Source organism: Oreochromis aureus, linkage group 19 (assembly GCF_013358895.1).
Source record: "Oreochromis aureus strain Israel breed Guangdong linkage group 19, ZZ_aureus, whole genome shotgun sequence".
NCBI lineage: Eukaryota > Metazoa > Chordata > Actinopteri > Cichliformes > Cichlidae > Oreochromis > Oreochromis aureus.
Window position 1 is genome coordinate 1689639 of NC_052960.1, and position 13167 is coordinate 1702805.

The 13167-nt window shown below is 43.6% G+C and overlaps 1 protein-coding gene, 1 long non-coding RNA gene and 1 other non-coding gene across 4 annotated transcripts; all 3 read left to right on the forward strand.

Moving 5' to 3' along the window:
- Positions 1 to 365: 365 nt before the first annotated feature.
- LOC120434687 lies at positions 366 to 1201 on the forward strand. The gene is made up of 4 exons (XR_005609282.1): positions 366 to 383; positions 465 to 573; positions 819 to 889; positions 1001 to 1201. It is a non-coding gene; the product is annotated as an uncharacterized LOC120434687 (long non-coding RNA).
- Positions 1202 to 5052: 3851 nt separating this feature from the next.
- dkc1 (dyskeratosis congenita 1, dyskerin) lies at positions 5053 to 10012 on the forward strand. 2 transcript variants are annotated; one of them, XM_031749938.2, is made up of 15 exons: positions 5053 to 5165; positions 6121 to 6176; positions 6256 to 6342; positions 6716 to 6807; positions 6883 to 7067; positions 7331 to 7395; positions 7573 to 7699; positions 7782 to 7912; positions 8122 to 8265; positions 8450 to 8570; positions 8756 to 8874; positions 8947 to 9050; positions 9386 to 9428; positions 9502 to 9657; positions 9782 to 10012. In XM_031749938.2, the coding sequence occupies exons 1-15, from the start codon at positions 5150 to 5152 to the stop codon at positions 9839 to 9841; spliced, it is 1506 nt and encodes a 501-aa protein (XP_031605798.1). In that variant the 5' UTR covers positions 5053 to 5149; the 3' UTR covers positions 9842 to 10012. The 2 variants fall into 2 exon arrangements, with proteins under 2 accessions (XP_031605798.1, XP_039459668.1); XM_039603734.1 differs by lacking the exon at positions 5053 to 5165 and adding an exon at positions 5967 to 6030.
- LOC116328215 lies at positions 8614 to 8690 on the forward strand. The gene has a single exon (XR_004200069.1). It is a non-coding gene; the product is annotated as a small nucleolar RNA SNORD83 (small nucleolar RNA).
- Positions 10013 to 13167: the final 3155 nt, after the last annotated feature.

The window sequence follows — 13167 nt, forward strand, 5'->3', positions numbered from 1 at the left end:
GCAGTTTCTTGCTCAAAGTGTTATTCTTAAATAGGTTTTCAGTGGCAAAACTATTGTAATTTTTAATTTATTAACTTTTTTCTTTAGATTGTCAACATTTCTGCACAGAAAATACTGCTCATAGACCCCATGGGGAATGAAGGTGTTTATGACAGGAAAATTCTGCGCAACTGGAGGTATGTATGATACTGAGGTATTATTCTTGTATGTTTTATGTTCAGGTATTAAACATAAAACATTTCTTGTTTCATTACAAACATTTTTGTTCAACTAGGAATTTTCTGAGGATGAGAGGGCATGAAGACACCATGGAGTGGCAGTTACACACTATGCAACACAACAAGCAACAGGATTCCAGCAGTTATGGAGTTTTGTTGTTAAAGGTAACCCTTATTCAAATGATTCCATTTATTGTTAGCTACAATTAGGACTTTACATTATAATAATAATGTGAAATCTCACAGTTTGCAGAACAGTACCTTGCTTTTGGAGAGGTCAGTGAGGTGTTAACCACTACAGAAGCAGTTGTGCTGGAGCGAATGCAGATAGCTTGCACCCTACTTGAACATCGAGGTAAGTCCAGTAAAGTCCTTATCACATTAGAGTGTGTACTTCCAATTTAAATAGTGCTTTTCAAACAGCACAGTACCAAATAGTGCTTTTCAAACACTTTCAGATAAGACCCTTCTGAAAGTCTAATTAAAAAAAATTCAGGGACTAATTTGCCATGAAGTATTTGTGGAAAAAATGTACTATTATTTTTTTTAATTAATCAATAAATAATGTTTGATTAAAACCTAACCATGAATGTGTTTCAGGGAACGCTGAGGACTACTGCATTGTTTGCTCTATGTTAGATGCTGATGCTGACCGCAGCATGATTGAAATGGTAAAACAAAACAAAAATAAGTCTTAGTATCATTACTTGCTAATCATGTTTAAAATGTTGACTAATAGTATTCACCAAACATAATATGAGCTATTTATTTTTCCTTTCCAGGTGCAGTGTGAATCTTGCCAAAGATGGGCACATTTTGCATGTGCAAAATATAAAGAGAGCAATCAAGAATATAAATGCAAAAAATGTAAGGAAAACACATAACAACTTCAAATAAAAACAGCTGTCTTTTCCCCTCCATGTCTCTTTGTATTCTTTGTCAACATTAGATGATTGTGTGCTGGAGGCACGTTTTGATAGTGTGATTTGGCCATCTGAACATCCTACCTAAATAAATCCAAGCAGGAAGCATGTTTTAATAGTGTGATTTGGCCATCTGAACATCCTACCTAAATAAATCCAAGCAGGAAGCATGTTCTGAACGTCCTAGCGAAATAAATCCAAGTTTTTAAGTGTGATTTGGCCATCTGAATGTCCTACCTAAATAAATCCAAGCAGGAAGCATGTTTTGATAGTGTGATTTGGCCATCTGAACATCCTACCTAAATAAATCCAAGCAGGAAGCATGTTTTGATAGTGTGATTTGGCCATCTGAACGTCCTACCTAAATAAATCCAAGCAGGAAGCATGTTTTGATAGTGTGATTTGGCCATCTGAACGTCCTACCTAAATAAATCCAAGCAGGAAGCATGTTTTGATAGTGTGATTTGGCCATCTGAACGTCCTACCTAAATAAATCCAAGCAGGAAGCATGTTTTGATAGTGTGATTTGGCCATCTGAACGTCCTACCTAAATAAATCCAAGCAGGAAGCATGTTTTGATAGTGTGATTTGGCCATCTGAACATCCTACCTAAATAAATCCAAGCAGGAAGCATGTTTTGATAGTGTGATTTGGCCATCTGAACGTCCTACCTAAATAAATCCAAGCAGGAAGCATGTTCTGAACGTCCTAGCGAAATAAATCCAAGTTTTTAAGTGTGATTTGGCCATCTGAATGTCCTACCTAAATAAATCCAAGCAGGAAGCATGTTTTGGTAGTGTGATTTGGCCATCTGAACGTCCTACCTATAGATATGTACGATGGAGCCATTAACCACGTAAGGTAGCATATTCTGATAAGGTAGCACGGATTGATAGACAAGACCATAAATTTACGCTACGGTAGCGCTACGGTAGGATGTTTTGACAAGGTAGGACGTTTTGTCAGAACACCGGGAGTCCGCTGTTGAGTTTTGGACGAAATGCATTCTGGGATATATAGCTGTCCCAAGTCTACACTGATGCATGCTCGATAAAACGGGCGGATCGAGAACACATCCGGGACTTTTTCGCGTTCTCGGCGTGATGCGTACTTCGAATTGGAACAGTACTTGGTCTCCGACTGATGACGTTTCACGAGTACACGAGAACGCAAGTACGCACAAGTACGCATATTGATAAACGCCCACTGTGTCGAAGCTTGCTTCGTTTAGCAAAAGTCACGTGACCAGTGACGTCCGAAGCTTCATTACGCACGTAACTGCTTCGGTACCTGATTCAAATGGAAGGAAGTGAGTCATTCACGGGATTTGTGGAGTGTTTTGATGGTGACAGATTTTCTGGGTGTTTGCTTTTGTTTTGTGCGTGTTTATTTTATCTGAAAACGGGACAAACTTAAAATGTCAAAAATGTGCTTTTCATAATATAAATATCATTAAATAACTTCAGAAAAACTTCCATTTGACTCTTTACATTTAATGTTATAAAAAGATATATTTTATTTTAAAAAATAATCTTAAAATGTTAGTCTACAAAATGTGCAGCAATTTAATTTATTTATTCTCTTTAGCTGATAGTTTGTGGGGCCCAGTTAGACTGTATAACTGCATCTCTACCGGTTTTTCTGCACTTCAGCCTCTTCTGTGCCATGTGAAGGGATTTTCCTTAAGGCAGGAGAAATTATCTCCACGAAAAGGAACAAGTTCGGCCATCGCACAGTGGAACAAATTCTCTTCTTAAATAAAAATGAAAAAGGCTTACCTTAAATGCATCATGTTTTTAATTTGCAAGTTCATAAGCATTTTCCCTTTCCATTCCACAATCAATTCTACCCCCAGGTCAAAAATATGTATAGGAAAATTTCCCTAATATAATATTATTTATAAATATACCCCTCCTGCGATTAACTGCATAAGTACATGGAGGCAGGACCTCACAGCAGAAGCATACTCCATAATGTGCATTATTATATGTATGTTATATGTAACGTGGTATTTTTCAATTATTGTATTTACCAACATCAAGAAGTCACAAGCAAAGAAAGACCACACCATGGTGCATGTTTAAACAAGGAAAGTTTACTGGTCAAAATTATTTATTAAACGAATAAACTACATTTTTTAAACACCAAAAAATACGCGTTCAAAGCAACACAACAGCAGCCCAATATCAGACAGGATTCCATTCTGTAGAGTGAGCAATCATTATGAAGCAGTTGGTTTTATTTTGTGGATTCAAGCTGCTCTTCATATTTTTGGCCACCAGATGTCACCAGAGAAAACTGTGTTGAAAAGCTTCGAGTAATGAACCGTTTTTCAATACAAGCTTCAATGTTTCAGAAAGCTTCATTTGGCCATCACTAGCTCAAGACGCTGTAGATTCCCGTCAGTAACCCTTTCGGTCCGCTAGTAAAACGTAGTTCTATTAATCTGCGCTTGTTTACTCTTGAACCGGAACCGGATGTAAGTTCCAAAAAACTGAATTTTGGAACTGAAATTGAATGGTGAGAGTGAAACTGAAATTATTCGAGAGATGAATTTTTAAAGGATAAAATGCAGTTTCAAAGCAAATGAATTCATTTTCAAAAATAAAATAAAATTTCAATTTAGACTAATTCAAATTCAGTTTTCAAAAGCATTTATTCAAGTTACAATTCAGATTCAATCTGAGCAATTCAAATTCAAATTTAACTTATTCAAATTCAGTTTCTGATGGCACATAGTGCTGTTGCAACTATACTAAATAAGGTTAAAATAAATACAGTTTAAACAGGTAGGGATGTTGGTTGCATTGAAGTATAAACAGAAATATGATTTATAAATAAGGTGTAATGTCCATGAGTGTTGGCAGTGCAGTTATCTGCCAGTATAAATGTCTCTGAGGGGGGTTAGTGAGGTGCCAATTGCCCGCTCTGCTGCCCTCACCACCCGCTGCAGTTTCCTCTTGTCCTCCGCGGTGCAGTAGTTGAACCAGAGTGTGCAGCAGTAAGTCAGAAGGCTCTCGATGTATAAAAAACAAAGCTGACACTGTGAGACTTCATCAGAGGTGTGAGCATCACAGCCAAGGCCTTTGTGTCAAAGTAATGGATGATAAAACAGGAAAAAAATGAAGCAGATTTTCCTGGCCTGACTTTTTATAGCAGATAACCCCTAAAATATTCTGCAGTGACCTGAGTGGGAACAAATGGGATTATTTTGCAGGGACTATGTTATCAGGGGAAATATTTTATTTATATATAATATATAAAATATTTTATTTATTTTTATGTTTTGTTTTCTTTACCCCCCCCCTTTTTGAATTTTTGAATTTTACAACCTTAAGTGTATGGGCTAATTACCCCAAATGTAATCCTTCTCTTCTCCTTTTGTTTATATGTATAAGAAGGAAAAACTCTTAATAAAAGTACATCAAAAACTGAAGAAAACCCTGAATCCACATATGAACATTACCTGATACTGCTGAAGTGAAGCAGAGCCCTGACGGCACGTCCGTGTCGTCGGGTGAACGATCCACGCTCTGTGTTTACGTCTTTGTCTTTGTGCAGAATCCGTGTACCTGCTCTCATTTACTGTTTCAGCTTTTAATGGTTGAAATCGTTTTATGAGCTTTAAGCTGAGATTCTGGAGTTTCTGGAAAAAATACATTTATATTTAAAAAACCGAATCGAAATAACTAAAATCGATTTGAATCGGGAAATCGATTTTTTTAAACCCACCCCTAGTTTGGTCACACAGGAGGAGCCTCACTCACATGTCCACTTTCCCATCGGGACATGGAGTAACACGGAGGAGGAGTCAGGAGCCTGAACTTTGACCTTCAGGTCGATCCTGTTTCTGAAATCTGGAAGAAGCGAGGAATGAAAGACACGTTTGATGATCTCCACAACACTAGGTGGCGGTAAACCCCTCCGCCTCTGCAAACACCAAAGAAGAAGAAGGAGCAGGGGGAGAAGAGGAGGAAGGGGTCGCTGTGCGCGCTCAGTCGACGGAAGATGGCGGACACAGGAGGTGAGCACGAGGCTCGTTTCTTCCAAACTTTCAGTTTTTAGTTTTAATCAGAATCAAATTCATGTTAGAGACCGGACAGAACCAGAACCTCCGCGCCTGCGCACACCCGCTCGCTACGCGCAGCCTCTTCGATTCCGCAGAACTGCCTTTAAAAAACGGAAAACACATTTTCCAGAAAAAAACAAAAAACAAAACGCTTTTTGATCGTAAATGCTCCGAGTCTGTTTTTTGGGTTTAAGGTTCGGAGGATCTGGGGAACGGTTCGAGCTTAGGTACACGTGCCAGTGTGTACAAGCGGCGTGTGTGCAGCACGTCTGCAAGCGCAAACTGAGTTTACCTGTTCAGGTGGATCATGTGTTGAAAGGTTCTGATCAGTGAGCTGAATCGGATAGATCCGCGGATTTTGATCGATCTGCAGGTTTGGTGGAGCTGCTGGGAGGTCTCGGTGCTGACTGAGCTCGTGAGTTTGAATCAGTTTCAGTCGGTCTCAGCTGTGATCGATCACTGATTGCTTATTACGATCGGGTCCAGTTCACTGCATCGATCTGCGGCCGCGTTAAACATCCTGATTATTAATCGCCTGATAAGTTGAGCAATTAAAGGCCTGTTAGCTCGGTGTATTAGCCACCTCATGCTAACAACCACGTGTCGCAGGGAGGCACGTGGCCTCCAGGTTAAATCGGCTCATTCTTCTCTCCCCTCGTGCGCAGCTGCACAACCACGTGGGTTGTGCAGCTGCGCACGAGGGGAGAGAAGAATGAGCCGATTTAACCTGAGAAATGATTACAGTTCATGTCGTCACCATTTTAGCACCAGATGACCTTTTTTTCCCCCCCACCTTTTGTGTTAGATCATCTTAAAGCAGGTCAAAGACATAAGGAAGTCTGCCTACAGACTGAGCATGCTCATTTGTCACCCTGATATCAAGTTTTTTGTTTTGTTTTTTTTTTTCCAGCAACGTCAGTGAAGAAGAAGAAGAAAGTGAAGAAAGTCGGTGAAGAAGACCTTGGGGTGAGTCAGAAGGTCAGAGGTCGCTGTTTCAGTGCCTGGCACCCTGAAGTGTGTGAACGAACTTCTTCTTGTTGTTCAGGAAATCCAGCAGAGCGGGGACTTCTTCATCCGCCCAGAGTCCAAAGTTGCCTCATTGGACACGTCGCAATGGCCGCTGCTGCTAAAGGTAGGTCACCTGAGTCTACTTGTAATTGTCACGATACTACTTCCTGTCAAGTCGCGGTCGTGTGATGTGATGAACCCGTTTATCCATTCGCTGAGTGCTGCCTTTGAGTCGCAGTCGGTGCTTCTGCTCCCGTTCTGGTGGCGGAGCCTCTCGGTCGGGGTCCTGGCAGTGTCCCGGCGTTCTGCCGGACAACAGCCGGAACCTCGCCAAGAGAACGGCGCAACTCAACCGCTGCCAAGACGACTTCCTGTTCTGATCATATGACACTGCAACCCATATCCAAGAGTGCTGCTTCCCATTGTTGCTCTTCAAACAGGAAGTGATGTTTTGACGCCAACAAAGTTGCTTTTTTTGTGTGTGTTTTTATCTGCAGAACTTTGATAAGCTGAATATCCGGACGGCGCACTACACGCCGTTACCAAGCGGCAGCAACCCACTGAAGAGGAACATCCACGACTATGTCAGGTACCGTCCCGCCAGCACACCTCACCGATATGCCATCCCAGTGCCCCTCTGATTCTACTTGCTGTTTCCTGTCAGGTCAGGCTTCATTAATCTTGACAAACCAGCCAACCCATCATCCCACGAGGTCGTGGCGTGGATCCGGCGGATCCTTCGGGTCGAGAAGACGGGTCACAGCGGCACGCTCGACCCAAAGGTCACAGGCTGCCTGATTGTCTGCATCGACCGAGCCACGCGATTGGTCAAGTCCCAACAAAGCGCAGGTAATGATTACCACTTCCTGTTCCTGTCGACTGTCGGAGGTGATCAGCTGAGCATTGTGATGCCACACATGTTGATCTGACAGCTGATTGGTTCACGTGTGGCAGGTCACACCTTTGCAGCGATCAATTGGTGTGACCAGTTTATGATCAGCTGACAGGAAGTGGTTAACCTCTGATGTTGTCCAGCCCGCTGTCTTTGCCCCTCACCACGGCGTGGGCCCAGTAAACTGCCGCCGCCTCACTGCTCTCTGTGTTTGTTGCAGGTAAAGAGTACGTGGGAATAGTTCGGCTGCACAACGCCATCGAGAGCGAGCACGTTCTGGCCCGGGTAAGACTTCCTGCCGCCAAGCGCTCGCTCATCGATCTGCTCGAGTATTGATTAGCTTGCTTATCGATCATTTGAAATCTCCTGTTTGATTAAAAACATCCTAATACAGTTTTCCTGAAGCTCTTATTGGCTGGCTGCCAGTCATGTGACCTCCACTGACTGGGATTGTATCTGCAGGGGCTGGAGACGTTGACGGGTGCTCTGTTCCAGCGGCCGCCGCTGATCGCCGCCGTCAAACGTCAGCTGAGAGTTCGAACGATTTACGAGAGCAAACTCATCGAGTATGACCCCGAGAGGAGGCTTGGTGAGCGATACGATCATTCGACGTTTAATTGCTTCACCTGTGTGGGAGCGTAGTGATGTCACAAGTTATGTCTTTCCCGCAGGTATATTCTGGGTGAGCTGTGAGGCGGGGACATACATTCGCACGCTGTGCGTCCACCTGGGCCTGATGCTCGGCGTTGGAGGCCAGATGCAGGAGCTGAGGAGGGTCCGGTCAGGGGTCATGGGAGAGAAGGTGAGCGTCACTTATTGTGTGATGTCACTGTGGTTTCAAAGTGTTGAGTCCAGGCCCGCTGCTCGGTGTGGGTCTGTCAATTGAACTTTGAAACAGAGACGGCGATGGAGAGGTGGCGGACATGGCGTGTCCGAACCCCGAACCCAAGTATCGCCGACATGACATCGTTGCACTTAATGATGACATCGCTCACCAGATCTCTGTTTCAGGACAATCTGGTGACGATGCACGACGTGCTGGATGCTCAGTGGCAGTTTGACCACAACAAAGACGAGTCGTACCTGCGGCGAGTCATCTTCCCGCTGGAGAAGCTGCTCGTGTCACACAAACGTCTCGTGATGAAGGACAGCGCCGTGAGTCTTCCTTGCCGTCCTCCCAGTTTAGAAAAAAAAGCTGTGAATGTTAAAGTGGAGGTCACCTGTTTGGTAGAAGTCCAGGCAGACTCTCGCCGTATTTCACCTATCAGCAAGGTTAAAAGTCGTTGCCAAGCTGCTGAATTTTACCTGCACAGGTGACACTGAAAACATCTGTCTGCAGGTGAACGCCATCTGTTATGGAGCTAAGATCATGCTGCCAGGTGTGCTCAGGTATGAAGACGGCATCGAGGTGAACCAGGATATCGTTGTCATAACAACAAAGGGCGAGGCCATCTGCACAGGTGAGTTAGGTGGTGTGATGCCGTCACGTCCTGCTCAGGGTAAGCCACGTGATGAGTTGAGTAGCTGCAGCAGCTTTCGGGCCGTGATGACTTGCTATCTATCACCCATAACTGATGGCTTCGCCTCTGCTCGATTGAGGTTATCCATCAGCGATGGGATCATTGACCAGTTTGTTTTTGTGCAGCGGTGGCGCTGATGACCACAGCGGTGATCTCCACATGTGACCATGGCGTGGTGGCAAAGATCAAGAGGGTGATCATGGAGAGGGACACGTATCCCCGGAAATGGGGCCTGGGACCAAAGGTGCGCCTGACAACATTGATCAGCTGTGAGCCATTAACCTGATCGAGTGTTTAACGAGTTTTTGTTAATCAGGCGAGTCAGAAAAAGATGATGATTCAGAAGGGACTGCTCGACAAACACGGCAAGCCCAACGGCAGCACGCCGGCCGACTGGAAGGACCAGTACGTCGACTACAGGTACGTGGAGGGGCGGGGTTAAAGTGGAGGACAGGTGCATGTTTCTTATTCAGATGCAGTAACAACACCTGGAGATGATTCTGTAGTGTGAGGTAAAGTCAGGCAGGTGAAGCAGACAGTTATCCCTCGCTGAGCTGGCGTGCTCTCTGAGGGAGTCGGTCTGCGACAGCAATGCTCAGGTCTGAGCTTCTTCACTCAGCTTCCCGCTGATCTGCAGCTCGCCTGAGAACAGTCATGTGACGATTAGGTGGACAGTCGACCCTTGTCCACTCTAGCTGTCACTCTTCTCTGAGTTCAATGTGAAGTCTTCAAGGTTTTGGTTTGTTTTTAAACAGTGTCTCCAAGGTGACTGGGGAGCCGGGAGATGCTCCAACAAAGGTAAACTCGAACAGTAATCACTCGAATCAGGTGTAGTTGGAGCTGATGCTGACCTTTGAGCTCTGATCTGCAGAGGAAGCGGGAAGTGACGGAGAGTGAGGGTGAAACACCACCCAGCACACCGTCTGTGGAGGAGGCAAAGAAAGAGAAGAAAAAGAAGAAAAAGGAGAAGAGGCTGAAGCTGGAGGAGGCGGAGGCAGAGGACACGGGGCCAGAGCCTGAAGCACAGGTGAGGGCGTCTGTGACATAACTGTGCAGCAGGAAGAAACTCTTAAACGACTGAACAGAAGCTTGTCTACATTTTTCAACAGTGTGCGTGTGACTCATGTTTTCATCATGGCTTCTTCCTGCAGGTTGTGGAGAGCGCAAAGAAAAAGAAGAAGAAGAAACAAAAGGAAGGTGACACAGAGTAAGGAATCTGAGGTGAACGGGCGGCGAGACCCAGCCCACATCACACCTGAGTGCAGATGGTTGTGGGAGTTCGGCATGCAAGCAGAACATAACGTTATTTTGTAAAAATATTTTTTTAATTGTAAATACCTGTTTGTACTTTTAAGATTAAATGTTTTTTGTTCTGAGACTGACCTTGAGCTTTTCTGAAAATTTGGCCTGGAAGTGGAAATAAAAGCTTTAACATATACCTGTCATCATGGTACCAGCTGCCGTGTAATTAAAGCATCTTTAATTAGGTGACTTCAGGAGAGAGTTGTGAAAATTGTAGCTGGTCTAGTTGTAATCTCATTACATTTCTTCCTGAAACGCGACATAGATTGTAGAGGAGGGGGTGTGGCAGATACTTTCCACTTCAGCGCATTTATCAATCAAAGACAGTGTTTGGATTCATTTGAAAGCCTGAATTTGAGCTTTTTGCACCTGAACTCAGAAACCAGTCCTGTTATCATCCAACTGGCCCTTACTCAGTTTATAAATCCTGAGACCTTTTTTATCTGATTTACTGCTAGTCTCAAATAAAATACAGTGCATGACGGTCAGTGCTCTGTTGAGCTCAGCAGTCCATTAACATTAACTAGTAATGACTTCATGAATTTCTTCACAAATAAAATTTTTACCCGTAGAAAAAATATTTGAGGAGTTTGTCAGGTTTCAGAGCTCATCACAGCACAGAATCGGCTTTAGTGAAGGTTACAAATGATCTTCTTATGGCCTCTGACAGTGGACTCATCTCTGTGCTTGTCCTGCTAGACCTCAGTGCTGCGTTCGATACTGTCGACCATAATATCCTATTAGAGCGATTAGAACATGCTGTAGGTATTACAGGTACTGCATTGCAGTGGTTTGTATCATATCTATCTAATAGACTATGTGTGAAGGTTCTCAGTCATCCAGGTCATCGTAGTCTAAGGAGTTTGGAAAGAAAAGCGTCTGGACTTCTTTAAGTTGCTTGAAGACGTTTCACCTCTCATCCAAGAAGCTTCTTCAGTTCTAAGGGTCAAATGGTGGAGAGTCCCAGATTTAAACCCAGTGGGAGTTTCCCCCCAAAGAGGGACAAAGGACCCCCTGATGATCCTCTACCTAATCACATGAGCCAAGGTGTGAAAGTGGGCGTGGGTCCCAATCAGCCAGGGTTTCGGGTGAGCTCATTGTTAAACCTGGCCCCACCCTATCATGTGATTTCCTGAGGTCAGATGGCCCAGGATGTGAGTGGGCGTTAAGGCGTCTGGGAAGGGATCTCAAAACGACACCTACGACACCAATTGTCTGCCATCTATAATCCAGTTTTGAGATCCCTTAGACTATCTAATAGACTCCAATTTGTGCATGTAAATGGAGAGTCCTCTTCACACACTGAGGTCAATTATGGAGTTCCACAGGGTTCAGTGCTAGGACCAATTCTGTTTACATTGTACATGCTTCCCTTAGGCAGCATCATTAGAAGACATAGTATACATTTTCACTGCTATGCAGATGACACGCAGCTCTATCTATCCATGAAGACAGGTAACACACACCAATTAGTTAAACTGCAGGAATGTCTTAAAGACATAAAGACCTGGATGGCCGCTAACTTTCTGCTTCTTAATTCAGATCAAACTGAGGTTATTGTACTCGGCCCTGAAAATCTTAGAAATATGGTATCTAAGCAGATTCTTACTCTGGATGGCATTACCTTGGCCTCCAGTAATGCTGTGAGGAACCTTGGAGTCATTTTTGACCAGGACATGTCCTTCAACGCACATATTAAACAAATATGTAAGACTGCTTTCTTCCATTTGTGCAACATCTCTAAAGTTAGAAATATCCTGTCTCAGAGTGATGCTGAAAAACTAGTTCATCCATTTATTACTTCCAGGCTGGACTACTGTAATTCATTATTATCAGGATGTCCTAAAAACTCCCTGAAAAGCCTTCAGAGCAGATTTCTCCTGTTTTGGCTTCCCTTCATTGGCTTCCTGTTAAATCCAGAATTCAAAATCCTGCTCCTCACATACAAGGTCTTAAATAATCAGGCCCCATCTTATCTTAATGACCTTGTAATACCATATCACCCCCTAACCCCTTCGCTCTCACACCGCAGGCTTACTTGTTGTTCCTAGAGTATTTAAAAGTACAGGGTGGGCCATTTATATGGATACACCGTAATAACTTGGGAATGGTTGGTGATATTAAAGTCCTGTTTGTGGCACATTAGTATATGTGAGGGGGCAAACTCCTCAAGATGGGTGGTGACCATGGTGGCCATTTAGAAGTCGGCCATCTTGGATACAACTTTTGTTTTTTCAATAGGAAGAGGGCCATGTGACACATCAAACTTATTGATAATGTCACAAGAAAAACAATGGTGTGCTTGGTTTCAACGTAACTTTATTCTTTCATGAGTTATTTACAAGTTTCTCTTTGTTCACAGCCATTGACATGTCGAAGAGGTTAACACGTGAGGAGCGGATTGAAATTGTGTTGATATCTGGTGAACGCAGTAACCGGGTCATTGCAGCAGATTTCAATGCAAGACACCCTACGAGACCACCCATCTCCGAGCACGGACTCGTGGGATGTTTCTCAATTCTCAAGTACGCGAGCACGGACCTGTGATTTGTACAGTCGGAACACCTGCGTACGTGATGATGTCACAGGTCCGGAGTTTTTACTGCCGTCCCCTCCTAATTTAACTGTGAGTAACATGTTATGAAGCTTAACTGTAATCACAGCCAAACCGGTTTACTCAGGAACAAATAAAACACTGAAATAAACCAAACATTAACATTTAGAAGTGATCTAAGTGACTTATATATCATTTTTAACCTCAGTAGTGAAACCTCTAATAATAAAAATAGTGTACATGTACATACGTGTACATACCTTAATAAAAACAAGCAGGTGAGATGTTAGAACGCTTTTATTTCTATTCTAGTGGACACTCAATACTATAGACAGCTGCTGGGGTTTCTTTAACCTGAGTAGTGAGAAGTCCGCGAGCGGGGGGGGGACGGACGATGTGCCGGGAGTCCGCTGTTGAGTTTTGGACGAAATGCATTCTGGGATATATAGCTGTCCCAAGTCTACACCGATGCATGCTCGATAAAATGGGTGGATCGAGAACACATCCGGGACTTTTTCGCGTTCTCGGCGTGATGCATACTTCGAATTGGAACAGTACTTGGTCTCCGACTGATGACGTATCACGAGTACACGAGAACGCAAGTACGCACAAGTACGCATATTGAGAAACGCCCAATGTTTCTATATTTATGTGTTTATAATTCTAATCAGTGATGTTAAT